The sequence below is a fragment of the Diceros bicornis genome, chromosome 7 (assembly GCF_020826845.1).
Source record: "Diceros bicornis minor isolate mBicDic1 chromosome 7, mDicBic1.mat.cur, whole genome shotgun sequence".
NCBI lineage: Eukaryota > Metazoa > Chordata > Mammalia > Perissodactyla > Rhinocerotidae > Diceros > Diceros bicornis.
The window spans coordinates 43,923,644-43,943,605 of record NC_080746.1 but is presented as its reverse complement, the minus strand read 5'-3'; the positions used below and the strand labels follow the sequence as shown (position 1 = coordinate 43,943,605).

Sequence of the window (19,962 nt, the reverse complement as noted above, 5' to 3'; positions counted from 1 at the left end):
AGGAACTTGAAACAACGTTTCTTAAGAAGAGGTTTTGTCATTCTGCCTTCTTTTCTTGCCCCCAAATCCCAGGGCCAAAATTAGGACTCCTGGTGTGAGTCTTGGCTTCTAACAGGTTGAAATTGGATTTTGCTCTTTTGTCTGTTCATCTTGCGGGGCAATCCCGTGTTCACAGCAGGATGTACCGTACCTCTTCGCTCATTTCCTCTCTCTCCTGCTTGCCTGCTGGGAAGGTGAGCTATCTGGATAAGACTCAGCGCTTTCAAAGCCACTTCACAGGGACTCCTGGCCTCTCTCAGGAGGAAATTCTAAGCTAGTCGTATGGGTAGGTCAAGGCCTGGATCCATAATCCCATGTGCAATGCTATTCTCTTCAAGTCACTTCTCCTTTGCCACCTTGTAACCTACTAAGCCAGTGCTGGTCTATGGGTCCTCATGGCCTGTGGAGGGAAATAAAAAGAGTTTCAACTCCACAAAGAAAAATCACATGACTTTAGACTATCGATGTTAGTATTTCACAACTGTGCATCTATTCCTTCTCTGCACTTGAGAGATTTTGTAATCAAATGTCCATTTCTCAGGTAAAGTAAAATGACAAACAATGCCTGGTTCCCACTTCTGTGTATAGCTCTAAAAGTCTTGCTAGTACTTGAAGCAAAGCATTAAAGCTTGGTCCACCTTTCTGTTTTAATTCCCAACTACTAACTGATTTCTTGCATTTTGGTGGAAAAGCATTTATCACGGAATAGAACATCTGTGCTCTGGCTCCAGCCCTGCCAGCTGGGTACAGCTGTAAATGTCAGGGAAATCTGAAATAGAACCCCAGATTTTCTTCTGCTTTCTAGTTGAGTGACTACTGGCAAATCTTAAACTCTTTGACTCAATTTTCTTTTCTGTAAGACGGAATAAATAAAATATTTACCTCCTGATTTGCTGAGGCTTAAATAATCAAGATATATTAAAAGTTTGTGTTACAGAAATTATTTTATTGTTAATTTAGTCCCCTGGTTTAGATTATAAACTCAAGACAACAGCACCGGTTATCATGTAAATATTGAGGAAAGGAAGAAAAAAAGATGCAGTTCCTAATCCCCAGTATACTCACGCCTGCTCTGAAAACAATGTCTCTGCCTCAGTTTGGATTTGTTCCCCCGCATAGTAAAAGAAAACAGGGTGATTGTGAGCCTGAATTTCTGAAGTAAGCAAAGTGTTTAATTGATGTTCTAGGATCTGTTTTCTGTACCTTTCCAGCCCTGTTGACAAATCCTGCCTCCAGCTGCAAAGCTTAGTCAGAGAGTTAACAGGAGCATTCCGGACCTGCTTGGGCAGAGTAAGGAAGGAGAGAGCAGAAACCAAGGCAGGAATGACTGGAGTGTCAGAGGCGGAAGTCCAGATACACCAGCTGGAAGAACTGGATTCTCATCTTAACTCAGCCCCTCACCAACCTTGTTCACCATTTCTTCTTTTTCTGCCTTCTTGATTATGATTCCACTTTGTCTCTTTTGTTACATTGGCTGTGCCAATGCATATCCTGTCCTATTCTGATAGTACTGTATTCATTTCTGGTCCCTGATTATAAACTGTATGAGTCCTTAGAGCAAAGGAACTCTTAGGGTAATTACTGTGTAATTAATGCAGGTGTCATTGAATAACAGCTCACATTTCAAGATGAAGGTCAAGCAGAGCCCCTTCCAAGCTGCCTTAGAGACATGCAATCTGCACACGAGACCTTGGTAGAAGCACTTGTATTCTCACAACTGCAGAAACACACCCATCCTCCTAGGTAAGCACACATAGGGCAAGGGCATTTACTATAATTAACAACACACTAGCAGTCTAGACCACTGGATTCCAATCCTGGTTGTGCTGCTAACTAGCTCTGATGTTTGGATTAGAATTTCTTTCCTCTATAAAATGAGGGGTTTGGAAGGAAAGAAAACATAACCTAACTATTGCTTTTCAAGCACTGGGCCACGCACTTTATGAGTATTGTCTCATTTTATCCTTGAGTGTTATTATTTCAACCTTTCCCTTCGTTATTGTTCTCATAACTATGTTAAAGTAGATAGTACGATCCACATTCTATACATGAGTATCCTGAGGCTTAGGGAGATTTCACTAAGTTAAAATGAAGATGTTTGTTATCATTTAATAATTAAGGTTTATCTCAACAGGTAAATATTTCAAAACTAGGGCTACATAGAAGAAACAAATACTCCAAAAGAGTAGAAAAGATAGGAAACCACTGACCTTGCTGTTACATAGCTGCAATTCAATATATTTTGAGTGACTAGAATTTTGACTGGCTGGTTCTGGAGGCATCTCAAGCAGTGCTTCTCAAAGACAGGGTGATTATCACTTCATCTGTCCTGGCCTTTCAGAAAGATGACATCTGAGAAGAATAATTCCATATTCTCTTATCTTTTCATTGTCTCACTACTTCCATAGCTTCATTTATTATCTACAGGCTGATGGCTTCTCAATTTATATTTCCAGAGTAATTCCAAACTTAAATATTCAGCTGCCTACCTGACACCCCCATTGGAATGTCTCAAAAGCATCTTCAAGCACAGTACATCAAAAATCTTGATATTAGCATCCTTTCCTCCTGCTACACTTCTTCTCCAGTGACCTACATCTTTGGGAATAAAAATATCTGGTCCAGGAGCATAAGCTAGAAAATTGGGAGTCTTCTGTGACACCTCATCACTTAGTTGTACTGCTTGGGTGGCCACACTTCATCTTGTTGCCTGGACATAGTTTTCTCACTGATTTCTTCATCCCTTGCTCCCTGCACATCAACTCTTACTATCCTTCAGTCCTTTCTCCACAGTGCCATCTGTGTAATCTTTTAAAAATGATAATCTGTTCATGTTATCACCCATCATCCCAGGTACAAACAGTAACTTCCTGTTGCTCCTAGGAAAAAAATACAAATATTTCTCACATGGCCTCCACTGCCCTTCATGATTTGGCCCCCAAGTATCTGTCTAGCCTCATCTTGAACCATTCTCTCCTTGTTCTCTATAGACATATAGATCATTTTTTAGTTCCTTGAACTTGCTATGTGCCTCCTGTCGGTGGAAGAGGGAGAATCTCCCTCTGCCCTTTTCCTTAAGGTTCTTACGGCTGGCCAAATAATTAGCAAGACAGGTTAGCAGGAGAAAATAATACCAAGTTTAATAACATGTATACATGGGAGAAAGCAGGGACGCTGCGTTTCTCAACACAATAGCAGAAATTCTTGTCTTAAATACCATGTTCATTCAGCCAACGACAAAGGAGGATGTTGGGAGTGGGGGGAGTCAGTTACAGGAGATTACCACTAAAGCACAGTAAACAAGAGTAAGGTTATTATGCAGATTTAAGGCCTCACCTTCCACATTGATAAGCCTCTAGCAATGAGGCCATCCCCCCCTCTTCCCAAAACAGAGAGGGAGATACCTTTACAAATGGAGATTTCCCTTATAAAAGTAAATGATTGTCTGGCAACTCCTCACAGGGCCATCCAGAGAATGTGGCCAGAGAGACAGAACTTCCGATAAGATGGGCTTGTTGGTGACTTTTCTGTTGTAACCTCTATCCTACATTATCTTTACAGCCATCATGATAGATCTGTTCCAGGAAGGAGCCACCATGTCAAATTCTTTAGGCAGTTAGTGGGGGAGGTCAAATGTCCCTCAGAGAAAACAATCAAGGTAAAGAGATATATTTCAGGGTGGCCAAATCTTGATCTCCCATACTTCCATCAAAGGCCCTTTGCAAATTCTATTCCTCAGAAACACTCTTCCACCATTTCTCTAAATACTCATTCTTCAACACTATCAAAGATTTTCCCAGAGGCTGCTGGCTAAATGGGGCCTCCCCATCAAATCTTGCTACCATGTTGCTTTCTTCCATAGTGTTTGCCAGTCTGTAATTATAAATTTATTTCTGAAATTACTGGTTAGTATCTGTCTCCACCACTAGACTCTAAGTACCACAAGGACAGGGAACTTCATCAATACCTGGCACAGAACCAGTTTATTACAGATGCTCAGAATATATATTTTCATTTTTTTATGAAATAGATGAATAAATGAATCAAAAGTTGTTCTGTTGTATTTGTACATACAACATTTTTTGTTGTAGTGGTAGATTTACTAAAACAAATCAGATCCCAAATATCCCACTATGTTAAGGCTTCCTTGTTAGTTGTTCTTTCGTTTTTTAATAAACTTTTATTTAAGAATAGTTTGCTATTTACAAGAACGTTGTAAAGACAGAAAAGAGTTCCCATATACCCCAAATCCTGTTTCACCCATTCTTAACGTCCTACATTAGTATACAATGTTTGTCTCAATTAAAGAAGCAGTATTGATACATTATTATTAACCAAAGTCTTTACTTTATTAAGATACTTTGTTGTTACCTAATATCTTTTTCTATTTCAAGATCTCATCCAGGATACCACATTACATTTACACATCATGTCTCCTGAGGCTCTTCTTAGCTATGGCAGTTTTTCAAACTTTCCTAGTTTTTGATGATCTTGACAGTTTTGAGGAGTACTGCTCAGGCGTTTTACAGACTGCCCCTCTACAGACAAATTTACAGATTTGTCTGATGTTTTTCTCATGTTTAGACTGGAGTTACGTGTTTGGGGGAGGAAGACAACAGAGATAAAGCACCATTCTCTTTACATCATTTCAAGCGTACAGGCTATCAACATGATTTATCATTGTTGATGTTAACCTTGATTGCTGGCAGAGGTAGTATTTGTCAGGTTTATCAAACTGTTAAATGATTTCACCACCCCTCTGTGACGTACTCTTCAGAAGGAAGCCACTCTGTGCAGCCCACACCTCAGGAGTGTGTAGGTGTATACCGCCTGCTATATGTACTCAGAGTATCTACATAATTATTTGGAATTTTTCTGCGTGATAGATTTATGTATTTCTCCTATTTATTTATAAAATATGGACTCGTCTATATTTAATTTATACTTTGGGTTATAATCAAATATTACTTTATTTATTCTGTGGCTCAAATTGTTCCGGCTTTGGCCATTGGGAGCTATTTTAGTTGGCTCATCTGTCCCTTTGATATACCTCTCCCATTGCGGAGTGGTGGTGTTGCATTCCTTGAGCACTTCTTTTTGAGGCTACAAGATGCTCCGGTTCATCTGCATGTTTCCTACCCCAGCCTTTGAATCAGCCATTTCTCCAAGGAGCTCTGGTTCCTTTATTGGAGAATATTTCTTCTGCTCTATTTACTCTTTCTTCTCCTTTGTTATTCTAATTACATGTATCTAAACATGTACTCCTTTTGGAATTGTCCCAGAGATCTTGATTTTTTTCCATTCTTTATTTTGTTTCCTCTTTGCATTTCAGTTTAGGAAGTTTCTATCTTCAAGCTCGCTAATTCTTTCCTCAGCTGTGTGGAGTCTACTGATAAGCCCATAAAATACCATTCTTCATCTCTGTTATAGTGTTTTTGATTTCTAACATTTCCTCTGATTCCTTCTTAGAGTTTTCATTTCTCTCTTTACAGTACCAATCTGTTCTTACATGTTGTTTACTTTTTCTTTTAGAGCCCTTAATGTATTATTCATTATTATTTAAATTTGCTATTTGATAATTCCAAAATCTATGTCATATCTGGGTTGAGTCTGATGATTGCTTTGTCTCTTCAGACTGTGTTTTTTTCTTGCCTTTTGGAATACGTTGTAATTTTTTATTGAAAGTCAGACATGTTTTACTGAGTGATAGGAACTGAAGTAGATAGGCCTCTAATGTAAGGATTTAAGTTAATCCTGGCAGGGAACTGGGCTGTGTTTAATGATTTTTGTAGCCATAGCTGCCAGAGGCTTCAAATTTCCCTAGTATCTACTTGGTTGTTATCTCCAGGGCTTCCCTGTATACCATTCCTCAGAGACTCTCTGTCTTGCAGCTCCTCTAGCTGTAATCCACTGTTATTATACTGGAGCTCTGTTGGTATCATGGTAAAGTATGAGGGGGGTGTTCTAAAATATTCTGATTAAATTTCATTCTTTTAATTTGCAATGTCTTGAGGCTGTGACCTTCATAAGTGTTTCTCCACTGGTATAGCTTTTTAGTTTTTTATTTTTTGCCCCTGCCTCCCATTCCCTTTTGTGTTTGCAGAATTCCCAGTCTGTTTCCTTGAAGCCCTGACCCATGTGGCCTATGTTTTATTTCCCTTCAGGTGAGACAGGAAGGCTAGAAGCGGCTGGACTGAGAGGAACGCCCTTCCTCTGACTGGGATAATTCTCTGGTAGTCATTTCTCTGGGATTAAAGGGCTTTGTTATGGAGAAGGCTCTGAGCATATTTCACAGTGGTTATTCTCTCCCTCCCTCTGACAGAGCCAGGAGAGGATCTTTCTCTGATCCTCATTGTGAAAACCTGGTACAGTTCCTGGCGGTAAAACCCCCAAATGTGTGGGAATTCCCCTAAGACTGTGGCTCCCAGGAGTTTCTCACTATCACTAGTGGTCCGTACTCAACCTCCAGCCATTCATCAAAATGTTTAAGTATTCCTACCAGTTTATGGATCCAGCTGCCTCTCCTCCTGGTAAGCAAATCTCAGCTGTGTTCCTGTGGATGCACTTATGTCTGCAGTTTTAGGGGGAGGCAGTTTGCCCTGTGATCTCAGTTCTCTCATAGATCCAAGAAAATTGCTGATTTTCCATTTTTCTAGCTTTTTCTTGTTGTAAGGATGGGACTAACCAGGCTCTTTACATGTCAGACCTGAAACCGGAAGTCCCATGTTACTTTTGCATATAAAACACATCCCTTCTTGTTTCCATCTGTGATCATCTTTACTCTTCCTAATTCCTCTATAGTGCATGTCACTGTTGCACAGACTTCCAGAAAACTATCTAGATACAATTTAAATAAATCTTTGGTAAGAAGATAATTTTGTTCCCAAAATTTCAGTGTGATTATCTAAGTTAAACATTAGTATTCCGAGATGAGCCATTCTAGACGTGGTTTGATGAAATTAACTGAAGATGAGAACCACTGATGAAGAATTTAATCAAGATTAATACCTTCATTTTAAAAGGTTGATAAGGTGGGTGAGCACATTAATGGTCTCATCCATTAAATCTTTTGGTGCTAAGAATTGATGTCCTTGTCCCACACAGGTAAAGAATTTTTATTTCTTGTCAGAAATAAGATTATGTATAAATTGAACCATAGTAGTAATTTTTCTCAATCGACGAAAGGCACAATTTTTGCCTCAAGCCCTTATCTATTAGCTCATTGTATTTTGGGCTGTTTCTAAATTACTCAGTTTAATAGAGATGGGGGAGAGATTAATTACAGAGAGCCTCCTCATTAAGAAATAGATTTACCAGTTGAAAACTGTTAAATATTGTTTAAACATTAAACATTGTTTAATACAAATAAAATGTCTTATAAAACATTATCTATAATATCATTCTCTTCTTTGTTAAAGTATATATGTAATGCTATTTATGCATATTTTAAACACTAGATGTAATAAAAATAGAGAGCAATTATGTGTAATTTTTTTCTTTTCTCCTTTTTGCTTGTTTATATTTTCTGAATTGTATATAATGAACAAGTAACGCTTTTATGAAAAGAAGAAAACTGTAAAAAAAAGATTAATTCATAAGATTATAGAACTTGAATAGAATTTGGGGTTTATTTGTTAAGCCAGTTCCAACTTTCTTCAGTTGAAGAAACTGAAGTACACAAAGAAAAACCAATCTTCTCGAATACTCTTCTTTCCTATTTCTGCCCGTTAGAATAATAGCCATTCTTCAAGACCCAGCTCAAATATACATGGCTTCAGCATTTCTATTATAGCATGTCTCATGTCTCTCACCAATTGTAAAGTTCTTCCAATATAACAATAAAAATGTGGAGGAGGAGGAAGAGAAAGAGACGCCGTGAGTACGATGATAGCTTCTGCTTACCATTTGTCAGCACTAAGCTATGTATCTTACATTATTTTCATTAATCCTCGCAATATCTTCATGATATAAATGTTATCCCCATTTTACAGAGGAAGGAAAGGAAAATCAAACAGGTTAAGAAATTTTACAAATTTCCCTGGTCACAACCCACAGAACTCAGATTGTTGCATAGGTTCAGGTTTCTCCAAAACTTGATGTATAGTAGGTACTCAGTAAACTTATTTCATAATTGAACTATTTAGAGACCATTTGGCATTCATGGGCCAGATTCTCAGTGTTTAGCAGTGGTTTGATGATCCCTCAATTAATTCACAATTAAACCCCAACTTTGACCACAACTAGTATTTGAAGTCCAGATTCTCTAAGCAAATAGAATTGTTTTCCATGGCGGAGAAAATGATCACCACTGCTGCCATCTGGCTTCCTTGTTCTCTTCTTTATTGTACTTCAAAATGGTTTTTCAAAAAATTTGTCTGTTTGTTTGAAGCATTATCACTTTCTTTTTTAGACACCTGCCCACCCCACCATGCACTAACCTTTTATTTCCTAGCTTAAACTTTCTAGCTAACTAACAAGAGCTTATTTATTTAGCACTTTCATAAAAATTATTACATTGGATAATCCCTTTGGAAATGATAGAATAGATATTGTTATTTTCATTTTAAGGATGAGGAGGCTAAGTCTCCAAGAGGTTCAGTGATTTGCTTAGAGTCATACAGCTATGAAACCACTGAGCTAGGCCACGAGGGGACTTCTCGGACTCCAGATCTAGTGTTCTTCTTTCTATGTTACATGGCCTGATAATATAAAGCCACTCTCTTTGTCCTACTTTCATCAACCCACTATAAATCCTTAAGTAGCTTGAGTTTCCACTCCATTTTTACTGTATCTTTTTAATCCCTTGATTTTTTAGCTCTTGTTCCAGTCAGTTTTTAATTGCATACAACAGAAGCTAACTCTGGCTGATTTAAACAGGAAAATAATTTGCTGAGAGGATATGAATAACTCAGGAAATAACAGAGAAGCAGGTTCAGAAACAGGTGGGAACAAGGGAGAAGGGCAGCAGTCATGTCTTCTGCCAAAATCATGTTGTAGAACACAAGATTTTCCTGGACTGTGGATACTTTTGATGGTGCTTCTGGCCTTGCTGCCCCTAAAAACTGGATGTTGTTATTGCGACTGCTTATTTTTCCATTGTCCTAGCTTCTTTGTGTCACTATCTTCCTTATCAAAGTCTTGGATGGGTATATCTGATTGGATGAGCATTGATTATGTGGTCATACTCTAGCTTCAGGGAGAGTTGGGGAACCAAGTGCAAATATTTTTAGCCTTCATCATGAGAGGTGAGCTCTTTCTCCCCCTGAGAGGCATTAAGCATACACTTTACCACACATAACAAGGAGGTTGAACTAATTAAAATTCCCCCACCTTGACCAAAAAATGACCAAGTTCCCGTACTGATTCCAATTGAGTTGTGCGTGTTCTTTCTTTGGGCTAACTTTCTTTGAGACAAGGTACATACTAAATTTACAACTATGACTCACTTGTCACTCAACCAATAATTACCCTTGCTCTGCAGCATTCTGAAAGGTCTAAATGTGTCATGTAAATTTCATTTATCTTCTAAGAAATTCCTTTTTCAAAGTTATCCTGTAATATTTCTTTCAAATGAATGAGCTTCATCAGGGCCTGACAGCATGAACTAGTGCTTTACAAAATATTTTCAAAGCATGAAAAATGTATTTGGCATCTTTCCATGTCTCGGGATTTTAAGATATGCCCTGTTATTTTACTCTAGGAATTCCAGGTATTTCTTTTATAAACAATATGTTTCTGAATCTGAATAATCCTTTCCTCTGCAGTATTTTTGAACAGTGGCTCCGAAAGTATCATCCTACTCAAGAAGTTTATCCAGAAGCCAATGCACCCATTGGACACAACCGGGAATCCTACATGGTTCCTTTTATACCTCTCTACAGAAATGGTGATTTCTTTATTTCATCCAGAGATCTGGGCTATGACTATAGCTACCTACTAGAATCAGGTAAAGTTCAATTTGTTTCATGTGAATTGCTGAATCTAGAGTGACCAATTTGTTTTGAGCGAGTACAAAACCTTATGTTTTTACAATGTTATCCCAAACCCTTTAAATTGGGAAAGTACATTACAATACTTAACTTATCACCAATTTGTTATTACATGAACCAAGTTGCAAGGATCTTTAAATTTTTATCTATTCTGCTTAATATAAGGCATTTTGTACATGGCAACCATGGGAAGAGCACCAAAATTAAAGTCAGAAAAAACAAGTGGGTTTGAGACATGCCTCTATTAGCTGACTGTTGTGTGACCTTGGAAAATTTTACTTCAATTCCCTGAATCTCAGTTTCTTTTTTGTGTGTGTGAGGAGATCAGCCCTGTGCTAACATCTGCCAATCCTCCTCTTTTTTTTGCTGAGGAAGATTGGCCCTGGGCTAACATCCATGCCCATCTTCCTCCACTTGATATGGGACGCCGCCACAGCATCGCTTGCCAAGCAGTGTGTTGGTGCGCTCCCAGGATCCAAACCGGCAAACCCCGGGCCGCCGCAGCAGAGCGCGCGCACTTAACCGCTTGCGCCACCGGGCTGGCCCCTGAATCTCAGTTTCTTAACCTGAAATATTGGGATCAGAATACCTCAAAGAGATGTTGTGTTAATTAAATGAATGTGATATGTTAAAGAGCCTAGTGCGGTGTGGCATGAAATAAACATCTAGCAGTTCTGAAATCCTCTTTGGGAAATTCCTGCTAGGGTTACCAAGAAAATTTGTGGACATTTTGATTTTAAGCCCAATTAATAATAATAATGATAACAGCTATTATAATTATAATTGTTATGACTATAATTAAGGTAGTAATATAAAACTCTAGGATTGTAATTAGATCTGGGCTTTAAATAATCTTCCTGAGTAGAACTATGTCAGTATCTTCTTGATAAATGAGCAACAGATCTCCTCCTACCCAAGAGCCTGCTAGTCGCAGATTCCGTACATGCGTTATTAATCAACCGTATATTAGGTAAGTATTGTTATCCCTGGAAAGAGGTGAGGACACTGATACTGAGAGAATTTAAGTGACTTTCCCAATATCAAACACCGATACATGGAGCAGCCAGATTTCAATACTATGAAGTCCTCTTTTCATTTCACTACTATGCTTCCACTCTCACACAAGAGGATCAGCAACTAAAGACAGTAAAACAACATACGGGCTGTGGATAAGAGGTATTCAACAAGCATCGATGTTTCATTATATTCACTTATAATTCATGAAAACATAAACAGATAAGTAAAATAAAATGAACAATTGACTGACATTTAACAACTTCCTACCTCTTGTGCTAGACTTTAATGACACATAAATGACTGACATAGTTCCAGACCTCAAGGAGGTCTAAATTCAGTGTGGAAGTTAGATAATTGTGCAAGAAAGTATAAAATATCAGGCTGTGCTAAGTGCAGTAAAAGAGTCATAAAGAAAATCCTACAGGAGCACAGAGGAAAAAGCAATGACTTCTGAATAATTAGAATAATAGAAAGACAAGACAAGGCCTTGAAGGATGAGCAGGCAAGTAGTAGATAGAAAAAGGCAGGGAATCTGCTAAACAAAGAAAAAATAGAGGTGGAAAGTGTACACTGTGTTTATGGAATGCTGAATTCTCCTCTTTGAGTAGTATGAGCAATGAAAAATTACACTGAGAAGATAAATTGAGTCATTTTATAACAGCTAACACATATTGAGTATTTTTTATCTGCCAGGAACTCTTCTAGGTGTGTTGCATGCGTTGTTTCCTTTAATCTTCATAACTACTCTATGAAGTAGTGACTATTATTTCTTTTTCCTTTTCAGAGAGGAGAAAACAGAGGCTTAAAGAATATAAATAACTTGTCCCAGACCATCTAGCTAGTATGTGGCATAGCAGAACCACAATTTGGAACCAACAGGATTGGTTTTATCACCCTTTTCTTGCCCTTTGGGGAACCATTAGTTGAACAGATATGGGTTTGATTGACCTGTTTTGCTTTATCTGAAGATCATAGCCAATAGAAGGAATACTAAAGTGGCTGGCAGAGGAGGTCAGTTCTTGAAAACCTTGAGATCACAGAGCAGAGGATTTTGCAAAGGGTGGAGGTGTAGTAAGGGGAGGGGCTTCCTGTGAATGAAAAAGATGGGCAGTTTCAACAGGTTTTCCATTTCTTCTATAAACACTCACAGTACATAAAGAAAGGAGCATATTGGCAGCAATTTTTCAAAGATTCACCACTTGGGATTTTATTTCTCTATTTTTCCATTTTTCAAGCTCTCAGATATGACATAATTTTTTACATACACATAGTCATGTTTAATCACTCCTTTCTTAGAGTTGCATGGTAATTTTTCTATGTATGAGTCTTTCCCCTCTCAACCTTGGCTGTGAGCCCTCTAAAGTCAGACTTGATATCTTGCAAGCTTCTCTATTCTAAGTACCAGTAATATCTGTTATCTGGTATGGAGTGAAATCAATGAATCAATTTGAGTGCAAGAGATGGTTATCACGAAAAGTGGTATCTCTTAACCAATATAAGTAAAGCTTACTAGAAAAATGTCACTCCTTTTAACAACCAGGTCACTTTTAGTTGTGTATTTTAAACATGTTTTCAAGTCTTCTATCACACTAGGTATTTTCTAGGTGATTTTATTGATTTATTTATTCTCTCTACATATATATGTTTAATAACTACCTTGAACAAGACGTTGTCTTAGAGACTATGAATACATTGAGAACAGTATAGTCTCTCTTCACAGAGCTTACATTCTAATGGAAGAGAAAGACCTTAAACAACTACTGACCTAATGACTCATTTATTTAGACGTGCCTATCTCTAGGGGTCAATGAAGTGACATTTCAGAAGACATCAGTATGACAGGAAGAATTAATTCCTTAAATAAGGTGTCATGATTATGGATTTTGGCCATATTGTTGGAATAATGGAAGCCACTGATGAATTTTAAATAGATCACGGTCATATTTGAGTTTTCAGAAGATTACTGTTGCTGCAGCACGTAGAAAGTTTTGTAGCAGTTGCAAAGCGCATTCAGAGAGGCCAGTGAAAACACTATTACAAATGTCCACGGTACAGGTAAAGATAGTTTGGATTGCAGTGGTGGTGGTAGGAAGGAAGGCAGAAGCATGAAAGAATTTGATATTATTTTGAAGACAAAATTTACAGAACTTGAAAAGTGATTTATATACTGAGCGAGAAAGAAGGAGATGTTAGAGATGCCTTTAAGCTTCCTGGCCTATGAAAATGATGAATGGTGGTACAATTCACTGAGATAGTAACAATAGGAGCAGGGCCAGACATGGGAGACTCTCATGGCTGTTTTTGTTACACAGAGAAATGGGGTGATGTGAGATATTAGGGTAAATACGTCTCTGGGGAAGTTGGATAGCTTTGACACTCAGAAGCTATTCTGGCCTGCAGATACTAATGTGAGAGATGTCAGCATATAAATTATCTCTGCTAAACTTCACAACTCTGTGTGTTAGTGATTTTTATTCTGTTTTATAGGTAAGTCAATTGAGAATCAGAAAGAAAAAGTGACTAATCCTAAATCACAAAGCCAGTAAGTGGCAAATATTTAATCCCACTAATTCTTTCTCCATTACTCCACAGAAGGGAGTGGTCTCTTTAGTTGCTATATGTCTTCTACACATATGTTCCAACTCATTGTTCCTTCCCTAGTGTCCAAATGGGTACTTTTTACTGAAAAGGAAACAAAAACCATTGGATGAGAGAAGGGAGAGGAGGGTCAAAGAGTCACATTAAGGGCTTAAATGTATTTATTATTTATTTCTAATTAAATTTTTAAAAATGAAATTTATTTGAAATATTTTATCTGGAGCACTTTTCATACACCTGTGAATCTACGTAGTTAATTTTAGAGAAGTTTGACTTTAAAATAAGCAACAACAATTGCTTATTTTCTATTTTACGAGTTATTCTGTTGTTGCTTCTGTTGTACTTTCAAGGAGTTTAAAATTTCTCTCTGTTCATTGCTAAACTTTAAGCTTATTAAAAAATCCTTAAAAATTTCTTGACATAATTTAGTTCAAGCAGTGCCTTATTCATCATTCAGGGATTCATGTTTATAATTACTTAAGTGTTTTCTGTAAAAGGCAGCTGATGTCTGGTATTTGTCAAACATTTTCTCTTATAATCGAATTTAGTGATGCTTTTAAAATTGAGTAGCAAGTGATTTTGCTGCATGCGTATCTGATTAAAGGTGAGACCAAAAAGCTTTGGCAATGAAAAGTTGTGTCTTCAATGCTGCTGGTAAACGTAATCCTGCTTTCTGCATGGTGCTGCTCTGTTGAGAGCTTCCTTCATCCCATATATTCCAAAAGACCTGGACATTTGATTTTAAAAATGAGAGGGGGTGACATGTTCACGGTAACTGGAGTGTCTCATTCTGCAGATGGGATTTGATGAGGCTTCTGTCATTCATAGTTTGTTCAATAGCTATGCTTGGCTGTATATATACACAGGTGCATGTTGTTCCTTTTGCCTGGGAGAGCTTGCCATCAACATCACACTCTCCAGTTCTAACTCATTCTTCTACTCAGTGGGATAGTCTTCCGGGATGCCTTCCCTGACTCCCCAGAGAGATATCGGAGGTCTTTTCCCCATGATCTCATTGTACTGTTTACATCCTTTCACTGGAATAGCATTACTCTCGAAATAATATGTTTACTTGTCAGTCTCCTCTTTCAGTTATTGCTTCCTTCAGGCCAGGGATTCTGCTGACTTATCTTTTTACCTGTAGTGCCTGGACCACCACCTGGCATGTAGTGTGACTCAGAGAACATTTGTCGAATTAATGAATGAATAGAGGATGAAAGATAAAACAATAAGACATAATGATCTCAAGAGTTTGTGATCAAGCCTGAAAAGTAAGATATACATATAAATAATTATAACACATAGACAATTGTGCCAAGTGTCACAGGGGATGAAAGAAAGAAATAGTCTGAGAATCCAGAAGATAAAGCTGAACTGAATCAGAATCAAAGCACGTTTAAGAGAGAAAATCTCTCCTTGGAAGCTGGTTCAGTTGAAACGTTGATAAAATTATTATGAAATAACAAGAATCGAAACAGTTACAAATTACTTTCTATGTGCTAGGCATTGTACCAAAGTCTATACATGCACGGTTCAGTTTAAACAGTACAGGCAAACTTTGTATGTTACAGATTCCTAATTCATGAAATTAGGATAATGGTCCCTAACTACCTCATGTGTTTGTTGTGTGAATAAATAAAATCATTTCCATATGATTTGGAAATGATAAAGCATAAAACAAATAAAGACTATACGATTATTCTGAAGAGAATGGGTAACAATAAAAACGAAACTTTAAGTAGATAAAGATGTTAGAAAAATTATCATATTAAGAAATAATTTAGGGGCTGGCCTAGTGGTGTAGCGGTTAAGTTCGAGCTCTCTGCTTCAGAGGCCCAGGGTTCGCAGGTTCGGATCCGGGGCACGGACAGACACACCACTTGTCAAGCCATGCTGTGGCGGCATCCCATATAAACTAGAGGAAGATGGGCACAGATGTTAGCTTCAGAGGCCCAGGGTTCGCAGGTTCAGATCTGGGGCACGGACAGACGCACCACTTGTCAAGCCATGCTGTGGCGGCATCCCATATAAACTAGAGGAAGATGGGCACAGATGTTAGCCCAGGGCCAGTCTTCCTCAGCAAAAACAGGAGGATTGGCTACGGATGTTAGCTCAGGACTAATCTTCCTCACAAAAAAAAAAAAAAAGAAGAAGAAATAATTTAAAGTGACACTGTTGGGGTACAAAAGCAGATAGCTGAGAAAGAAAGTCTGAATTTAGCTTGAAGCCATCGAGAAATACAAAGAGTGTTTCAAAGGAGACAGCTCATTGGTGACAATAAAAATTGAGACCACCTGGAATGAACTGAAGTGGAGAAACTATAAAAGAAGCTGCAGAGCAGAAGGACAGACACAGAAATAGTGTTTAAAAACTGTGACTTGAGCCAGCGCTGATGGGCTAGTGGTTAAAGTTCAGCACGCTCCACTTCGGCAGCCTGGGTCCGGTTCCCAGACGTGGAACCACGCCACTCATCTGTCAGTAGCCATGCTGTGGCGGTGGCTCACACAGAAGAACCAGAAGAACTTACAACTATACACAACTATGTGCTGGGGCCTTGAGGGGGAGGAAAGAAGAAAAAAAGGAGGAAGATTGGCAACAGATGTTAGCTTAGGGCGAATCTTCCCATGGAAAAAACAAAACAAATACTGTGACTTGAGCTTGAGCTGAGCATTTAAACAATAAAAGAAATCATATTTATTATGTAACCTCTATGTAATCTGCATTTTGTTAGACATTTTAACGTACTATGTATTGGAGTGACTAATAGCAATATAAGTTAGGCATTTGTAGTCCCATTTTCAAAATAGTTTTTAAATATATTAAAAACAGTAACTTCTGTGTTTAATGGAAATAACTTTTCATATTTTTAAATTTATTTTTAATTTTAGCTTTGTTGGCTTTCATTGTTTAGATTTAAATTAATATTATTCAAAGTTATAAATCTTTTTAATTATAATTTATACAATAATGTTTATCCTTTGCAAGTTATGGCCCTTTCCTGATGAAGAGAAACGCTAAATTGCAGTATCGTTCAAATTGTGCTTAAATGAGGTCTAAGAACTTTAGGTATCCTAGTGGCAGCTGGCAGAAAGATGCTGCCAAGGACAGAAGAAGAAAAGATAACAGGAGAAATGGACAGGCTGTTAGCCCTATAGTCCTACTTAAGCCAGGGAAACTCCACTTTCATCTTCTTTGAATGAATATTGGACTTTAATATAAATTAGTTTTTAGCAAATTCTCCTGATTAAACAAAAAGGAACATTCCTTCTTTAGTTGCTCTGAACATTAGTGAGTTTATGGTGAACAGTGAGACTCAAATTTTACTTCATGTCACTATATGTTCTTTCTAAGATATTTTATTAAATATTCCTTTTCTCCTTGATTTGTGGAACTCATTTTTATTATATATGAAGCTTACATACAATTATATGTCCAGAATATCCTAAGGTACTTACTCTACTCTCTTTTGTTGTTTTTGTTGTTGTTAAGAACTGTGGAGTTGATTCTGACTCCTAGCGACCCTGTGTACAGCAGAGCAAAACCCTGCCCAGTCTTTTGACACCACCCTCTTACCTTCTGGCACTCTATCAGACAATGTTCCTCTGCTCTCATAGGGTTTTCATGGCAAATCTTTTCAGGAGTGGCCAGGTCCTTCTTCCTAGTCTATCATAGTCTGGAAGCTCTGCTGAACCTGTCCACCATGGGTGACCCTGCTGGTATTTGAAATACCAGTAGCATAGCTTTCAGCATCACAGCAACGTGCAGCTGCCACAGTGTGACAACCGATAAATGAGTGGCGTGGTTCCCTGACCAGGAGATGAACCCGGCCGAGGTGGGGAAAGCATGGAATCTTAACCACTAGACCACCTGGGATGGCTATAAATAGTGATGGGTACTTTAAAATCAAACAAAAGAAAACAATAATTTATTAACTTCAAGGGAAAATAACAAGAAAGAAAATGTAATCATAGTCTAATATTTGGTTCAACTGTGAATAATATTTAAATACTAAAAATAATGAAATCCTAGACATGGATTTGACCCCAAATCATGATACTATTATACTGAAAAGATCAAGGAAAGAAAAGGAGTTGTAAGAGAGCTACAATCATTATTTGTATACGAGGAACTTCAGATATAAACTTGATGATTAAGAGATAGTAATATTTGCTTATTATTTAGAAATACAGAGGCAAATACCAGAATAAATAGCTAAAAGAGTTACAGTAGCTGACATGGGCGAAGGCACTGGATAATTTACAGATCAGATAATATCTATAAACTTCAAAACATCCCAACAAGGTGGTATCGTTTTCCTATTTTCCTGATGTGGAAACTAAGGATTAGGAGTGTTAGGTGTAACTTTCCCAAGCTCTTTCAGCTACTAAGGAGCAGAGCTGGCACTCAAATCCAAGCGTCTGACTCCAAAGTCAGGATAATGATGCAAGGATAATGATGAAGATGATGATGAGGATGATGATGATAGTGGTGATGATGATGATGATGATGATGATGATGACGATAGTAAAAACATTGGGATATCTTTCTCTTTCAGATTCGGACTTTTTTCAAGATTACGTTAAGCCCTACTTAGAGGAAGCAAGTCGGATCTGGCCGTGGCTCCTCGGGGCAGCTATGGTAGGATCTGTGCTCACTGCTGTGCTGGGAGGGCTCACTAGCCTGTTATGTCGTCGCAAGAGAAAGCAGCTCTCTGAAGAAAGGCAGCCGCTCCTCATGGAAAATGAGGAGTACCACAGCTTGTTGTATCAGAGCCATTTATAAAAGGCTGAGGCAGTAGAGGAGGGCCAAAAATCCTGACCTCACTCCAACTCACATGATGTTCAAGTCCCCAGGGGATGGCTCAACAGAAATCTCTGGTATTTGTCTGTGCAGACCATTATCAGAATTGTAATCTGATACAAAGTGTACCTCTCTTTCAATTCAGGTAGATTACACCTGTCCTTGCTTTGCTGTTTTCCTGATCATCTTTTTGACAGGTTTTCCTCAAGACAGTATTTCCAAGGAGAGGATGCCATTTGGTAATGAGTAACTGCTACTTGTATCTGAATGAAAGTGCTCCTATAAAATGTAGGAATCATTTTGATTCTTTTCCTCCTGATCTTTTTAATGACATTTCTTTTTTATTGTCCTCTTTCTTTGATTTTAATAAAATAGTGACAAATTTACACTGACTCCTTTGAGCTTAAGAAATGTATTTTTATTTTCCTCAGAAAGCATAATGTTTCCTTTATATTCTACATTCTGCACCAAAATGTGTTATGGACTTCAAATAGAAAACAGCTTTCAGCTCTTTCCTGCTATAGTCCTGACTGTGTATTTGAAGGTCACTGAAAACAAGGGCCCCGCCCCTACAACAAATCTGGCTAAGTGCCTGTCTCAAGGTGTGCTCATTAAATGTTTACAATGACAATAAAAATCCCACTAAGAGGGTTTTTTTTATCTTCTAAGAAGAATTTTATATTATTAGAGAATGTTTAAAATGCTACAAAACATTTGAAGGTTGAGAACAATTATGTGACTATTGGCCTGTCTGCAGTTCTAGTAAAATAGCTTATTTCTATTTTTCTTGGCTATTAAGACCTTAAATTTGGATGTCCAGATGATCCTGCTACTTGAATTTTTGGGTCCAGTTGAATTTCTAAAAATAGTCCAATTGATATTACATTTGTATTATAGCTGTGTATAGCATGAAAGACTAGGACCAGGGGATGGAAATTATAGGGGACTCATTTTGGTCCAATAAAAAAAAGAACTGTCCAATACTCAGAGCTTTCCAAAACCAAAATGGACATCCTTAGAAAATAATAAATGGTTGCCTCTATAAATTCTTCACATATAGGTTGGATGGCTAATTCGACTTGAATTCTATAAAGAGTATGTAAGTATTAAGTCTATAGTAATACTTATTTAAATTGGCTCAGGACTCTTAACAACTCCCAATTCAGAAGCTGGGCCGAGCGTGCTCTATAAAAAGTCCCTATCATTCTGCCACAGTGTTTCAGAGTGTTTCACCAGATTCCAATTTCTACCGTCTTATCCAAACTCATTTGTTCTGTCCAGGTATTCTCAGTCTCTGGTTCCCTTGTGCCTGGTTTGTATTTGTCAGCTCAGTGTTCTCAATTATGTACTTCAGTCTGACTTCTTGACATATTTCCAGGCTCATATCTGAACACCATCTTTGCCCTCTCTCTTAATGGCATACTTTAAAGACATACTTGTCCAATCCAGGCTCCCAGAAACCTGCCTGGCTCTGACACCTGAACCTCTACATCTCTGGGAGGGTACTTAAGAGGAGACC

General features: G+C 37.9%; 1 protein-coding gene across 1 annotated transcript in view; it reads left to right on the top strand.

The window, feature by feature from the left end:
• Positions 1–18,425, top strand: part of TYR (tyrosinase) — a 90,312-nt gene extending 71,887 nt beyond the window's left edge. The window contains exons 4-5 of the mRNA XM_058545437.1: positions 9,804–9,985; positions 18,199–18,425. Coding sequence (XP_058401420.1) covers positions 9,804–9,985; positions 18,199–18,425 — 409 coding nt within the window. The remainder of the gene's footprint in view (positions 1–9,803; positions 9,986–18,198) is intronic.
• Positions 18,426–19,962: the final 1,537 nt, after the last annotated feature.